At 40.7% G+C, this 17220-nt stretch overlaps 1 protein-coding gene across 4 annotated transcripts in view; it reads left to right on the top strand.

Annotated features, from left to right (window-relative positions):
- plrdgb (PITP-less RdgB-like protein) overlaps positions 1-17220 on the top strand; it is a 103134-nt gene that overhangs the window by 47536 nt on the left and 38378 nt on the right. For all 4 annotated transcript variants that reach the window (XR_014032018.1, XR_014032019.1, XR_014032020.1 and 1 more), the window contains exons 4-7: positions 3451-3521; positions 3603-3823; positions 10346-10535; positions 15444-15566. Coding sequence is in view for 1 of the 4 variants with exons in the window: in XM_081391857.1 (XP_081247983.1) it covers positions 3451-3521; positions 3603-3823; positions 10346-10535; positions 15444-15566 (605 nt within the window). In the remaining 3 variants the exon portion in view is untranslated. The remainder of the gene's footprint in view (positions 1-3450; positions 3522-3602; positions 3824-10345; positions 10536-15443; positions 15567-17220) is intronic.

The raw sequence follows: 17220 nt of genomic DNA, 5'->3' as shown, positions 1-17220 counted from the left end.
CAAAATCCAAATAATCAATCCAAGAAACACGAACATAAACAGGAAACACAGGGAACAGAAGTGGCGTGATATAATACAAGGACTCCGTGACACATACTAAAACAGACAGGGTTATATACACAGGGAATTGACAATGCTAATGGGGAACAGGCTGGGTGCAATGATCAGTGATAAGGGACAGCTGAGTGCAATGAAAAGACAAGGATCATGGGGGATGTAGTTCAAGAGTGTGATGGACACCGTGGGGAAGGAGGACATCTAGTGGTGACCCAAGGAACATAAACCAGACACTGTGACATAACCCCCCCTCTACGGAGCGGCTACCAGACGCTCCAAGACCCACAAACAAAACCAGAGTCAAGGAGGGAGGTGGAAAGGTGGATGATCAGGGGGTGGGATGGGGGGCCAGGTCCATGGAGGGGAACAGGAACAGGAGGTGATGGCTTAGCCAGCGGCCAGGGCGAAGCAGACAGTTCATCGGCCGGCCAGGGTGAAGCAGACGACAGTCCATCGGGTGGCCTGGGCGGAGCAGGCTGTGCAGACGGCCAGGGCAGAAACGTCAGTCCATCGGGCGGCCAGGGCAGAGCAGACAGTCCCTCGGGTGGCCAGGGCGGAGACTTTCCCTCGGGCGGCCAGGGCGGAGACTTTCCCTCGGGCGGCCAGGGCGGAGACTTTCCCTCGGGCGGCCAGGGCGGAGACTTTCCCTCGGGCGGCCAGGGCGGAGACTTTCCCTCGGGCGGCCAGGGCGGAGACTTTCCCTCGGGCGGCCAGGGCGGAGACTTTCCCTCGGGCGGCCAGGGCGGAGACTTTCCCTCGGGCGGCCAGGGCGGAGACTTTCCCTCGGGAAAACAGACACTGGCTCCGGCTCAGGAACAGACACTGGCTCCGGCTCAGGAACAGACACTGGCTCCGGCTCAGGAACAGACACTGGCTCCGGCTCAGGAACAGACACTGGCTCCGGCTCAGGAACAGACACTGGCTCCGGCTCAGGAACAGACACTGGCTCCGGCTCAGGAACAGACACTGGCTGGGCAGATTGTATAAGAGGAACCGATAAGGCGAGACCCTCGGATGGCGCTGGCAGAGCGAGGCGCTGGGGTGGTGCCAGCAAGGCAAGCCACTGGATCGGTGCCGGCAGGGCGAGACGCTGGGGTGGCGCCGGCAGGGCGAGACGCTGGGGTGGCGCCGGCAGGGCAAGCAGCTTGGGGACGGCCTCCGGGACGACAGCAGGGAGACAGCGGGCTGTTCGGGGACGACCTCCAGGGAGACAGCGGGCTGTTCGGGGACGACCTCCAGGGAGACAGCGGGCTGTTCGGGGACGACCTCCAGGCCATTGGGAAGGCAGGAAGTCCTCCTCCTCCGCCGTTTCCGGACCACCGGACTCGAGACCACCGGTACTGGGACCACCGGCACAGGGACCACCGGCACAGGGACCACCGGCACTGGCACTGGGACCACCGGCACAGGGACAGAGGAATTCCTCCTTCTCCTCCCCCGTTCTTGCGAGGGAGTGGATGCTGCTGTCCTCCCGGAATCTACCGGGAACGCAGCACTCTGCTTGGTGAGATGATCCCACCAGGAATAACATTCCACTAATGTCATTGAAGGCTCTGGGCTGGACGGAACCAGCGGCGGATGGGGCTCTGGGCTGGACCCCACCAACCCAGGGTTGAAGAGTGGCCAGAGTGGAGAGTGGAGTCGTGATTCCTCCCGACCAGTACCTCCACTGCGGCCTCCACGGGACCCGCGAAACTTGGCTAACCAGGTCCCCTCAAACAGTTCTCTTCTTGTCGACATGATACACAAAAAAAAACAAAAAACTGCTGGATCTTGAGTTTGACGGAGTCCTTCTGTCACGATCCACACACCAAGGAAAGGGAAGATCCAAGTGCAGTAAAGATTAATTTATTGGGCAAATCCAAAATCGTATCCAGTCCAGGCAGAGGTCAAAATCCAAATAATCAATCCAAGAAACACGAACATAAACAGGAAACACAGGGAACAGAAGTGGCGTGATATAATACAAGGACTCCGTGACACATACTAAAACAGACAGGGTTATATACACAGGGAATTGACAATGCTAATGGGGAACAGGCTGGGTGCAATGATCAGTGATAAGGGACAGCTGAGTGCAATGAAAAGACAAGGATCATGGGGGATGTAGTTCAAGAGTGTGATGGACACCGTGGGGAAGGAGGAGATCTAGTGGTGACCCAAGGAACATAAACCAGACACTGTGACAATTTCAAATTGGTTTCTTGAACATGACAATGAGTTCACTGTACTAAAATGGCCCCCACAGTCACCAGATCTCAACCCAATAGAGCATCTTTGGGATGTGGTGGAACGGGAGCTTCGTGCCCTGGATGTGCATCCCACAAATCTCCATCAACTGCAAGATGCTATCCTATCAATATGGGCCAACATTTCTAAAGAAGGCTTTCAGCACCTTGTTGAATCAATGCCACGTAGAATTAAGGCAGTTCTGAAGGCGAAAGGGGGTCAAACACAGTATTAGTATGGTGTTCCTAATAATCCTTTAGGTGAGTGTATATAATCTGAATATTTCAGTAGGATAGCACTTCATCATTAGCCCCTTTCACACAGTAATCCCAGGAATCCCAAAACCCAAACAGATCCTCACTTCAACTATGCCTTTCTGCAACATGCCACAATGTTTCTAAAAGCCACAGGTGTGAAGTGACAATTAAAGAGAATAATTACCCTACATTTCACACAACATTTCATAAATAGATAAGCTGTTGTAATTTCCCCCCCAAACCCAATTTAAGGAATCAACTAAATTATAATAAATTAAATTTGAATGTTTTTTTTTGTTTAGGTTATTGTTGATTCGATGCTGTTTCTTTTCTGTATTTATTATTATTATACATTTTTCATACCATTCTCCATAATTCAAAAGCACTATTCTCATCCTGAATAGTTTTCACAATGATCAAATAAAGAAAAAGAGTTTTGAATAAGCTATAAAGTACACTCATAACTTAAATATATATATATAATTTATATATATATGTATAATTTAAGGAAAGAAAACAAGTACTTCTTTATACAAATTTATGTATACACAATGCTATTGTATGTAGCTTTATCTGTAAATAAAGAGCGAGAGAGTGCAATAACTAGTAGCACTTTGCCAATTTGTGGAATAGAGAACAGGAAGTACGACTTCTTCTTCTTAGAGAAGTACGACTGTCCCATCAGTCATCAATAAGATGGATGGTTTGAGGTGGAAATTGCTGCCTCACTGCAGAGCACCATAAAGTTCTCTCTCTCTCTCTCTCTCTCTCTCTCTCTCTCTCTCTCTCTCTCTCTCTCTCTCTCTCTCTCTCTCTCTCTCTCTCTCTCTCTCTCTCTCTCTCTCTCTCTCTCTCTCTCTCTCTCTCTCTCTCTCTCTCTCTCTCTCTCTCTCTCATTGATCACTAGAGAGCCTGTACAGGCTGCGGCATCCTCGATGTGCGCCACAGAGCAGTGTGGATGGTTTGGAAGACATGGAGGTTAGTCCTCATTCCCTCTTCTAATTACATTGAATTATTATTTCAGTTTTTACTCATTTCATCTCTTTCACACTCCTGCAGAGGAAATGCAGGACACAATTACTCATCCTGGTGATTCATGGAGGTCATATCTTGGATTCTGGAGGTGGTGACCCTGGAGGGAAGGCGGGTGATGCTGCCACTTTGGCGTCCGTGTTGGAGCGTGTGGCTCGGGCACACTTCCAAGCGGCAGCAGACAGCATGCTGGTCAGACTGGTGCCTTGCACGCCCGTGTGTGCTGATGCCTTCTCCCTGGTCTCAAAGTAAGATGTTGAATCAAAAATGTAAAGACCAAATATGCTAATTCTTCAAAATGATTATATTCATGCTGAAAGACTCATGCTAGCTCGGTAACGCTTACCTCAGTTAAAGTTTAGCCTTGGATGAGTTTTCAAGCATTACAGACTTTCACCTGACAGTTTAAAGGCGCACTTAGTAATTTTTGCTCATATAAAGAGTCTGGTTTAGCACTGGTCGTTCACACCTCAGATTTGAAAAAGACTCAAGAAATGGCTGTGGAAAGCTGTGGAAAAGTGAGAGTGTAGAAGTTGGGAAGAGGGGAGACAACAACCAATAAAACACAGACCTGCAACACACTCATTAGACAGACAAATGAATAATAAAATGCGGAGAAAAACAAACAAACAGACAACAGTTGGAGGCAGTTTAATATATTTTAAAAATATAATGACAATAAACTCACAAATATCTTATCATTAGAGACTACTAACAACTATCATAAAAAATAAAATATGTTTTGATGAATTATTCTTAAAAAACTTCTATATGGTCTATATGAAAAATGAGAAAGAACAAGTTCTAATTATATTTTCATTACGTCTATCATGAAATTACTTTTTTGTCCATTCTTCTTAGAATTTTCTGTCTACATTATCTGTGTATCAGAATAATTCATCATGCAAACATGTTCATGATCAGACATACCGCTCAGTGTCCTTATTTGCACATATATATTTTGAAGAAGACTTGATGAAATATGAGCACATACACAGTGCTGCTTCATGTTTGGAGTACAGTGGGTATAGAAAAGAATCACCCCTTTTAAAATAATCACATTTTGTTGCTTTGCAGCCTGAAATGAAAACAGACAAAAACAATTTTGGTTTTATTCAGCTGTATTTACAACTTATAACATCCAAGTGAAAGATATAATACCAACTTGTCAGAAAAAAAAAATAATAATTAAAAGACAGAATCACTGAGTTGGAAAAAGAATCACCCCCCTCCTAAAAATGACTTGTAAACCCAACCAGGTGTAGTTAATTACCTTCTCAATAGCACACAAAGCCAATTGACTTTCAACTGTGATCAGCTGTGGTCATTTTGATTAGCTCAGCATGAAACAAGCTTTTCCTGAAGCATTTCAGTCCTTGGTAGTGCAACTGAAGAAAACAATCAACTATGGGTGGCAAGGCATTGTCAGAAGATCTCCGGGATAAAGTTGTGGACAGGCACAAGTCAGAAGATGGATGCAAAACAATTTCAAAGGCTTTATCAGTGCCTAGAAACACAGTGAAGTCTATTATTAAGAAGTGGAAGGTATTTGGTACAACACATACCCTCCCTGGGTTAGGACGTCGCTCCAAACTGGATGAAAGAACCAGGAGGAAACTGGTCAGAGAGGCTACCAAGAGGCCTACAGCAACTCTGAAGCAGTTGCAGGAATTCATGACAAAGAGTGGTCATTGTGTGCATGTGACAACAATATCACAAATTCTCCACAAATGTGGCTTGTATGGGAGGGTTGCAAGAAAAAAGCCACTCCTCAAGAAAGGCCACATGCAGTCAAGACTGAGCTTTGCCAAAACGCACCTTGAACATTCTAAGGCCACGTGGAAAAAGGTGTTATGTCAGATGAGACTAAAATTGAATTATTTGGCCTCAACGCCAAACGATATGTCTGGCGAAAATCCAATACAGCTCACCATCCAAATAACACCATTCCTACAGTATAGCATGGAGGTGGTAATATCATGTTATGGGGTTGTTTCTCTGCAGCAGGGACTGGAGCACTTGTCAGGATAGAAGGAAAAATGGATGGGGCAAAATACTGTCAAATTCTTGAGGAAAATCTGCTGCTCTCTGCCAGAAAGTTGTCAATGGAAAGATTTACCTTCCAACATGACAATGACCCAAAGCACACAGCAAAACTGACCACACAGTGGTTAAAGGAGAAAAAGGTGAATGTCCTTACATGGCCTAGTCAGAGCCCAGGCATAAACCCCATTGAAAATCTGGAATGACTTGAAGACAGCAGTCCACAAACGGTCACCATCAAATTTAACTGAACTTGTCAAATATTGCAACGTCTAGATGTGCAAAGTTAGTAAAGACATATCCCAACAGACTAAAGGCTGTAATTAAAGCAAAAGGTGGTTCAACAAAATACTGAAACAAGGGGGTGATCCTTTTTCCAACTCAGTGATTATGTTTTTTTTATTTTTTTCTGACATGTTGGTGTTATATCTTTCACTTGGATGTTATAAGTTGCACTGAGTAAATGCAGCTGAATGAAACAAAAACTGTGTCTGTCTTCATTTCAGGCTGCAAAGCAACAAAATGTGATTATTTTAAAGGGGGTGATTATTTTCTATACCCACTGTATATGAAGTATGTCCATAAAAACTTGAAGCATGCTTTTTTTTTAACTATTCTTGTACAAACAGACGCTGTATTAAGCAGTAAATAAAGTATTGAATGAGAATGTCTCTGAAACATATGTGTATTTGGCAAATATTGCATGTATTTCACTTCAGCTGTGCAAACACAGCTCAAGCGTCAAAAGTGTCCGACTTCACGTCTCCGTTACATCCAGCCGCAGCCGATGTCGAACACACCTATTGAGTCTAATGAGACGGTTCTTCTCAGTGAGTCAAAACCATACAGCTTAAGAAATATTGTCCAACCAATTCCCAAACTAAGAGCTGGTGCTTTTTAGTGAGTAAACCATGCTGCATGAGCAGTGTAGTCCAACCGATTCTTGAACAAATTATTCTAATGAGCCAATTCTTTTTAGTGAATCAATCTTATACAGCATGACTAGTGTAGTCCTATTACTCATACTTTTAGTGATTCAAAACCATACAGCATTCCCGATTCCGAATTATGGTTCTTTTTAGCGAATCAAACATATAAAGTACAAGACTAATATTTTTAAATCTGGCTGTTCATATGATAATTTGTAGAAAGATAAACATTAATAGTTTTGTTAGTATATTATCAACCTAACAAGAATTTATAAGATTTTCTACTAAAATGTTTGCCAATGGAATTCCATTTCTTCCTTCCTTTTTGTTTCTCAAAACTACAACATAGAATTGTTAATGGAACCTTGTTTGTTAAATTCCTTAAGATGCCCAATCCAATCCATGAACCTTTATTGACTGTCTCAGATGCCAATATTTTAGAATCTCAAGCTCTTACCTGGCCATTTAAATTCTCAAATTATATGCACAACTCTAACTGACAGTTAAATGAACCTATTGATCTGCCCTTTGCAGTCATGCTAAGCTGCCAGCATGAACATTTCAGATCAGAGAGTCTTGAAAATGAAAATGTCTTCTAAAGACTTTGGAACCCTGGGGGGAAATTTTAATTTCTATGTAAAATGTTTAGTTGTTTCCGGAGAACCACAAAGGTTAATTTACTTCCATTAAATGATGAAATAAATTTCATCATATAAAGAGGTTGAAATGTGTCAGAATTGCGTGTCTCTGTCAGAAACACTAGAGCAGGATCACATAAGGCCACATGCCTAGTCAAAGCACAGTGAGTTTTACATTATGACATTGGACATTTTCTTTGTAGCCTCTTGCCAGTTTTTCATTTCTGAGCTGATGGGAACATCCAGACAAGAATTATAATGATTTTGGTCATGAACTATACTGAAAATAAAACTTATCATCCTCAAGGCAACCTTTTTCCATGATTTTTTCTCCTTTACTCAATTATTTGTTCTGTCTATTTTAAAGGACTCACCTGTTTAGCAATCAATCTGTGTCTGATTACAGACACAACTTCCATCATTGTCTCATAGGAGTAGCTGTCGCTGTTGATGTAGGCAAAAGGAAATCATTAAAAAAATATTTAACAGCTCCGCTCTATTAATCAAACTACCACATTCTGTGACAGGAAACTGGCCTGATTAAAGATAGAGGAGCTTTAGTATGCTAATTAGACATCCTGCTCTTTCAGATATCGAGACAGGGATGACCTGATCTCCACCTCTGAACTGTCCTTTAAAGCACATTTAGCTAAAAATACATCTAAATCAATTTGCATATCAAATTTATAGGCAACATTCGGTATCTCAAAATGTATCTGAATATGACATTAACATCAGACATTGTACAAGATGTACATTGAACAACAGTAGAACTATATGTAATGTCACAGGCTGTTTTGGTTTCATTTTGACTCAGTCATGTCACTGTCTTGTCATGTGATTCCCTTTTGTATTCTTGTGATCCTGCCATGTGTTCTGTCTTGACATTGGTTGATTGTGTTCACAGGTGTCCCTTGTCTTGTCATTTAGCCTTGTGTATTTAAGCCCTCATGTTTTCCTGGTTCCTTGTCAAGTATTGTTTGTGTAACTACTGTCGGGTGCAATGCCATGGTTTTTGTATTTAGTTTGTTGAATAAACTGCACTTAAAAGATTACATATAACAGAATAAGATAGTAGTCTATATACTAACCTAAACCACTCTTTAAAAGTATGAATTATACTGCATTAGATAAAAAATATCAAATCAAGTGGCATCTGCGAACAAATGTTGCTATAGACCAACAAATGATAGCTTTTCTGACTTTTTTTATTACTTTTTACAAACTTGTATTAAAGGAGCTGTATGTAAGAAATGTATTTCAATTAATCATAAAATGGCCCTGATATGTCACTAGACATTAAGAAATCATGTTCATTTCAAATACTTATATCACTGACAACAGTTGTACGGCCAGGATATTGTCATTTAAAAAGTGACATTGCAGCCCTCAACTGATGTTGATGTTGTCATCTTGTGTTTTGGCCTGATGCTCCACCCTCCACCTATCTACTAATCACGAAGTCAGTAGTGTTTCGGCATCCGGGTTGCCAGCTCTGCTTTAGTTACCACAGCTACGTAGCAGCCTACGTTCCTGCTGGATCCTGCAGCAATATCTGGCAACCTCGAGTCAGGGGGGAGGGGATACACCGCTCTACAGTAATTTGAAAGTGATTGCAGTACTAGTTTTGGCCACAATCTTACATACTGCTCCTTTAAAGGGGGGTGAGAGTTTTTTACTCTGTTAAAGAGTTGGATTCCCATGCTAAACATGGACAAAGTATCAAAAATTTAATTGTACGTTTGAAGGAGTATTTCTGTTCCAAAAATGCTCCTTCCGGTTTGTCACAAGTTTCGGAAAGTTTTTTTCGAGTATGGGCATTTGTGACGTCAGATATAGCGGAATTTCCTTATATGGGTCCTAAGGGCACTTCTCCGGAAGGACGTGGGCGCGTGCGCACTCGTAGACCAGAGCAAGAGAGCGAAAGCAGTAGGCCCACCAAAGCGCTGTGCTCGGCTTTAGGGAAGTCAATGTCACCAAAGAACTGGGTTTTTGGTTGCCAGGGCAAGACAACCCTGAACAGATTCCCAAAGAACCCAGCGTTAAGGCACCAGTGGATGGAGTTTGTTTTTCCAGAGCATCAACGGAGGTTGTGCAAGACTGTTTGTTCCCTGCATTTCGACGATGGTTGTTTTATAAACAAAGCCCAGATCGACGGATTTGCAGATCGTCTAATGCTTAAGGATCGAGCAGTCACAATGATAAAGGTTCGCGGTCGTGCGTTGGAACCGGGCGGTGAGTAAAACTGCTTCAAATGTCTCTGTGTGTTGTTAGCTCGGCGCGTTAGCACAGCAAGTAAACAGTGAACAGCGCTCGTGATTCTTTAGCTCCGCCCACACGGCCCGCCTTCAGCCGCTCGTTTTTTTCCGGAAAGACTCGGTACAGCCTATCTTTCTTTTATAAATATAATAAAACTAAAGACTTTTTGGAGATATGAAGGATGCAATACTACTCTATAGGTACTCAAGATTAACAGGAGATTGAGTGAAAATGAGCATTTCACCCCCCCTTTAAAGTGTTTTTTAGTCAGTTACCAGTTATAAGGTATTATCCATCGCAAACATGTCATTGCATTCATTTGAAAGAAATGACACACTTCTTTTTAGTGAATCAAGCTCCACTCTATACACTCCAGTGTAGTGTAATCGATTCCCAGACGTATGACTGTTATGAGATGTTAGTGAATCAAAGCCATACATCATGACCATTGTAATCCAACCTATTCCTAAACGAATGACAGTCGTTTGCTTTTGAAGTTTCTTTAAGTTTGTATGTGAAGTTTGTTTGTGAAGTATACAATCTATAACAATCAGATTTGACCTGGTGGTTTTTTCTAGCACTTATTATTCTTGGGTGGAAATTGCATAAGACAGTCTGAGAAAGCTGCTAGACAAATGGATTCATCAGACTCTCCACAGCAGTACTTACATAACACTGTCCAATATTGCATCATCACATGGGGCAGGTGATAAAAATTAACATGACAGGAAACAGGAACTCAAAACAAGAGCACAAAAAAACAATCAAAGGGGTGCTAAAGGACATCCTTAGTGACGCAGTACAGAAAATGGAAAATTGATGTAAAAATGTGCACAGTGCAAGAGATTAGCTATTCAAACATTTTGTCCCATCAAGAATTTTCCCTTTTGTCTGCCTGTAGTTTGAATCCATACAGCTACGATGAAACCTGTGTGTCCAGCAGCGTGGATCATTTGCCGCTGGCCGCTCTTCCCATACTTGCCATCGCTGCCCCTCATTACCAGAATGCTGTAGCAGCAGTCATTGCTCAGGCCAATCAGGTTTACCGAAACTTCCTTCAGTCCCCAGAGGGTGTGGGCTTCACAGGACAGGTAAACATATTGTTTATTGGCCAAAAAATATGTATATATATATATATATATATATATATATATATAAATATATATATATATATATATATACTCTATATATATACGTATATATGTATATAAATTTGTTTTTTAATTTAATGTATTATTGGTGTGCATTGTTCAACATTTGATAGGTCATACTCATTCTTCTACTCTTACATGTAGATTACCTTTGTTGTCATCTAACAATCATGTAAGACCAAAATTCCTGATAAGACCGAACACAGACACTTTCACAAACACAGATACCATGCAATAAATCAATATATCTGCAAATCCAGAGAAGAGATCATGAAGCAGGGGCACAGAAAGCCATTTGCATAATCTTCTCTGCTCACCCATCCTGAACCCCTCTCTTCCTACTCCTTTTCTTTTCACCCTGGCTGAAAGATCACTAAGAATATGTCTATATACCAAATATTATGTGTCTTGTTAATCAATTGCTTTTTACCTTTCATATTTGGGATCATTTAAATGTCTCAGTGTGATTGGTAAAATGATCTCACTCTCAATTTCACAGCAGTCACTTGTATTATGGGAAAGATTGAAATCTTTGGTCCTGTTTACACCTGGTATTAAGATGCGTTTTGTTTACTCGGATCACAAGTAGATGAGGGAGACACATACAGTACCTGTTTACACCTGGTGCTTTATTCCGTCTCTTTTGTCCACTTTCAACCACTTCTGTCCTCATTTCTTCGAGGGAAGGGTCTATGTGCAGGTACATGTATGGGATTTTTCAGATTTTTCGATCTAATGGATGAAATAATCTTGCACAATTTACATATTAATTCACTGAAGATGACAGAAAAACACACAGAGAGCATCAGCTTTCATGTTTGCTCTGATAGCCGCAAGACCATGCCGAATGCGGTGAGTGTGTGTTAGAAATTAGGAATGGTAAGAGAACATTGTGTTTGGTACATTTTTCGTCTTCAAACCCGACCTGGGTCTCCTACAGAAACCCTGTCTGACTAGCACACTTCCGATAATGTTTATGCATTAGGTCAGTAGACAGAGAGTATGCAGTATTTTGTGTCTGTTCGAATGCATTCGACCACATGAGCGTTTACCCTGCGAAAGCAATCTGGTTGAATGCGTTTTTGACTACCTTTGAAAGTGGTCGAAAGTGGACAAGCTCATAACGTTTTAGACCTAGTTTCATAGGTTGTGTCTGAAATCGCATACTCTCTTGAGTAGGTAATTATTTTGAATAAGTAATTACTCATCGACCGCGAAAAAAAGTATGTTCTGTAGTATGCATGTGTGTAATATGAATGTAATTCGGAAGTACTACATTCGCCATGTTGGCATTATCATGTGACCTACCAGCGTCAGTTGCGTTGCTTCACTGTCATTCACAAATTCTCTCCCATGACCTCATGGGATAGTAAAGTGTCTATCATTTGGACACTTCAGTATTTCCGCCAGAAGAAGTAGGTCACCCAGGTACTTTTTGCCTACTCTTTAAAGAGTGCTGTGAATTCGGACGGACTACTTTTGTCACATACTGTTTTTCACCTGTAGTAGGGAAATACGTGATTTCGGATGCAGCCAAAGGCCGTTTCTCAAAATGCGAACGTTCTTGTCTGTACTTGTGTTCTTGTGGACTTGTGAAACTTCATTAGTCGCTGCCCAAGTACTGTTCCAATTCAAAGTTCACATCTAGCCAAGTCCAGTTCAAATCCCTGGATGTGTTCTTGATCTCTTTTACCGAGGATGCATCGAGAGGTGACTTGAGACAGCCAGGTATCCCAGAATGCATCTCGTACCAACCAGCAAGCGTCAATAGCAGAGGAGAAAACCCGCATAATATCAAAATACTTCTGTTATAGTGTCACGAAATGTAATTTTAAGAGTGTTTCAGGCGAGAATGTAGTTGTTTAAAGCTCAAATCTGTGGTTTATTTATAAAGATAGCGCCTATTTGAAAAATGTATCTGACGTTTTTGGAGTTGTGAGATCCAGGCAATCACTGGGCATTCAACGCTCATTAACCCCGACTGGAATAGCTTTTCCTCTGCTAGTCCTTCTGATGTTTGCCGCTGACTCTGATGTCTCTAGTCTAGTGGTTAAACATGATAGAATTCGTCTTGTGTATAGCTAGTCTCGCGTAGCCAGACCTTCAGACTGACGGCAGAAGGTCTGGACTCTATCGCAGCTTTTCTTGGCCAAGAGGACGTTTGACTGACATATAACGCAACTAATCACAGTTCGTTTTGTTCCGCGTCATGTTTAGGGGCGTGCCAATATAATGTCGATGTCCCTACAATAACAGACCGGCGTGCATTTAATAAATTATTCATTCAAGAACGTTGTGCAAGTTTACTGCAACAATGGAGCCGCAAACTTCACATACTTTTGAAAATCCAGCGTTTAGTTGATCCTGGTAAGCGCTCATTTGTCTCAGTTGTAAACACAACGGCTTTCTTCTTCCACGAGGGGTTTTGGCGTCACGGCATTTGTTTCCAGACAGACCGTTAAAGAACGCGACACACACGTCTCGCGGACATCCTGTAGAATTCAACCAATCAGGTCGCGACTTCGAAACTCCTGAAGTGTTTCCAGAAAAGTGTGCCGTATGCATCAGACGTTTAGCCAACGTTCCGTGGGCGTGAAGTCTGAGGCTGAGACTAGTGTATAGCTAACGGTCGATTTTTGGTCTCATTAATCTATAGTTTGTTCCATGGCAAATCGTTTTGTCTGAGAGCAAAGTGAAGTTTCATAACTTTATATATTTTGGCTATTTAACTTTAACTTTGTTGCCTATTAGAGAGCTGACTTATGTTTGACTGAATTGTTTTCTTTATTTTTCATATTTTTCATTGTATAGCTTCTTATACCTTTTAGGCTACTTATACTTTAATACCTGATATTATTAACCATTAAAACTGACATTTAATAAACAGAGACAGGATTGTGTTATTTTATTTTATATATTTTAAAATACATTCTCTTCACTGTATGTACGTGTATAATAAATGACACAACCCTGTCTCTGTTTGTTAAATGTCAGTAAATGATCAATAATGTTTCATATTTTTAAAATTAAAACAAAAAGAAGCAGGGTTGTGTTTTATATTTTGTGTTGTTATAAATATATGCAGTGAAGACAATGTACGTGTTGCCTGAGCCACATTTGTGTGAAAGATTTTTTTTAAATGAAAAGTGGTGTTTAATAACATATTTCGTTTTATTGTTGCCTAAAATATACTTGCGTCCTCGCGTCCTCGGGAGTTCGTTCTCCTGAGTAGAACTTGGCAAGTCCGAACTACCAAGGACACAAGTCCGAAGTTTGCGTACTTGGTATTGAGAAACGGCCCTGGTGTGTGCCAGTTTGTTCCCTTAGTTTCTTATTACGTTCACCTGTTGTTCATTTAGTTCCCTTGTTTACCTCTTTATATTTAAGTCCTCACTTTTCTTTGTTCAATTGTCCGTTGCTTATGTTGAGTTGTTCTGTTTTAGTCTTGAGTTCTATGTTAAATAAATCTTTACTGCTGCTTATAGTACCTGCTTTCAACTTTATTTGCAACCCATTGGTGACAACATGGAGCTAGAGTCAAACTGAAACGAAATTATTACAAATTAAGTGAACTTTGCATAAGCACATGTAAAAGACCTACACGCAGAATACCTTCACCCACGCCATTGGATTCTCTTGCTGGGCCAACAGTAACTTAAAGTTAAATTTTCAGAAATCTCAAAATTAATATCCATTTTCTTACTGTACATTATAATGTTGTGATGCCTAAATTATCTTGTAGAATTTAAAATTAATTATTTTAGTTTTAAGTGTTTTACTTATACATTTATTTTGATTCATCTTCTTTCATTGATTTTAATGGCAGCTATACAGTATTAATAGTTTATCGTCCATAACATGAAAATGATTGGCTTATCAAGACATTTATACATATTTGCCAGTTTTATCTTTAGATTGACTTCACCAACCTGATGATGCTTTAAAACAACCAAGAATTCAGCTACTCTAAACTGTACATAAAAATAGCATTTCAACATGTTAATAAAGTATCTTTAAGGTTTTCTTGTTTTAAATAGGAAATGTAGTGAAAATCACAAACATTGTTTACACATTTTGAGTTGAAATGTCAATGAGCGGAATTAAATTGATAGTTCCTCCACAATGAAAATTCTGTCATCATTTACTCACCCTCATGTCATTCCAAAGATATTTTTAATGATATCTGAGAAATTTCTGGCTACCCAAAACATTTTTAAAGACAGTTAAAATAATTATAAAGAGATCGTAAAATAAATCCATATGAATCGAACATCTTCATCCAAGTCCTATGAAGAGACATGATCATTTTATATGATTAACATATTTACTTTAGCCATTTTTTCACATATAAGCATTGATCAGTAAACATGAACAGAAGCACAATTGTACTTGCTTGACACGTGAGAACAAAACTCATTGGTTCTTGCGAAGCTCAAATGTCCTGCGTAACACGTGAGAATGAACCTCATTGGTCAAGCAAGCATACATGAGCTTTCATGACCAAATTTGAGTGCTGTAAACATTGATTGCTGATCAATGTTAATATGTGAATAAAATCCTAAATTAAATATGTTCATCATTTAAAGTGATTGTGTCTCTTCAGAAGACTTGGATTAAGCTGGCGCGATTCATACGGATTAACTTTATGAACTGTGGATAGATTTTCAATGAAGTGACAGAAATCTCTCAGATTTCAGTTCTGTTTTAAAAATGAACGAAAGTCATGTGGATTTGGGACAACATGAGGGTGAGTAAATGATTACAATATTTCATTTTTTGGGTGAACTAAACCTTTAAGTGCTCTGTATGTAATATATAACTCAGATAGTCTTCAAATGCTTGTTTCAGGTGTGCCTGGTGGCAGACTGTGTTGGCGGTGTCCTTTGTTTTGACGCGTTGTGTTTCAGTGGTGACAAGCAACTCAGAAGCCCTGAGGGTGGCAGCACCAACAACAGTACAGAGAGTCTAAAGGTACAGAAGAACATGCACACAAAACCACCCTGAACTCCTGCCTTTCACTTATGTTTGAAGCTGACTGTCATTCTCTCCTTATCAGACATAAATCCATGTCTGCTCAAGAGAATCCTTTACATTTCTGCCCTTCAAAGCTTTTTTGTCTGTTCTCATATCTAAATGTCATAGGACATTTTCCCATTCCCATTTGTCTCCTCCTCAGCTCTCTCCCTGTCTTTAAGGATTAGTTCACCCAGAAATAAAAATGTGCCATCCTTCATGTTATTGCGATCCCCCCAATGTGTCTACTGTTTGCAACCATAATAGATTCCCAGTCACCCTGTCTCTCTGAGCTTCTTGATGCTGACAGTTTAATAAAAGCGCGGTCAACTGTGCAGTGCCAGTGTGTGATAAAAAGACATCACATGGCACATCAGATGATGAACAGATGCCTCGGAAACAGTGGAACGGAGGCAAAAAAATAGTACAGGGTTCAGAGTCACTGTGTTACACATGGCTATTGAGTGTTGCTTGATTGAAGAGTTAATATCCCACAGCCCCAACACATTGCAATTACTTTTACAGTAGCTTTGGATCCAAGTATTTCTTATAAATTGATTTTTTTCCCTAAAATCCCTAATATCCTTCATTAAATAATTATAAGTCATGAACCAAACCAACCAGCTCTGAGATGAATCACAATTTAGAGAGAGGAAAAAAGAAAAGATCTCATTGCAGTTAATAAATGAAACAAGAATATAATCTTGGATAACAAGAAGAGCCAACCAATACAAAAGAGTAACTCCCAAAAATGATCAGGAGAACTCAAATACTGGGATACAAATACACAGAACAAACAAGACACTAAACAAGACACAGGTAAACATAATCTGGAACCATAGAAACCAAGAGAACAGAAAATAAAAATAAGAGTCTGTGAAGCACAAATGAGCTGTAAACTTGTGACAACAGGACTGTGTACTTTTTTTAAATTTTTTATCAGGCAATGAACTATTACTTACACTCACCTAAAGGATTATTAGGAACACCTGTTCAATTTCTCATTAATGCAATTATCTAATCAACCAATCACATGGCAGTTGCTTCAATGCATTTAGGGGTGTGGTCCTGGTCAAGACAATCTCCTGAACTCCAAACTGAATGTCAGAATGGGAAAGAAAGGTGATATAAGCAATTTTGAGCGTGGCATGGTTGTTGGTGCCAGACGGGCCGGTCTGACTATTTCACAATCTGCTCAGTTACTGGGATTTTCACGCACAACCATTTCTAGGGTTTACAAAGAATGGTGTGAAAAGGGAAAAACATCCAGTATGCGGCAGTCCTGTGGGCGAAAATGCCTTGTATATGCTAGAGGTCTGAAGAGAATGGGTCGACTGATTCAAGCTGATAGAAGAGCAACTTTGACTGAAATAACCACTCGTTACAACCGAGGTATGCAGCAAAGCATTTGTGAAGCCACAACACGCACAACCTTGAGGCGGATGGGCTACAACAGCAGAAGACCCCACCGGGTACCACTCATCTCCACTACAAATAGGAAAAAGACAATTTGCACAAGCTCACCAAAATTGGACAGTTGAAGACTGGAAAAATGTTGCCTGGTCTGATGAGTCTCGATTTCTGTTGAGACATTCAGATGGTAGAGTCAGAA

The sequence above is a fragment of the Scardinius erythrophthalmus genome, assembly GCF_964197995.2.
Source record: "Scardinius erythrophthalmus genome assembly, chromosome: 17".
NCBI classification, from domain to species: domain Eukaryota; kingdom Metazoa; phylum Chordata; class Actinopteri; order Cypriniformes; family Leuciscidae; genus Scardinius; species Scardinius erythrophthalmus.
This window is presented reverse-complemented; position numbering and strand designations above follow the sequence as displayed.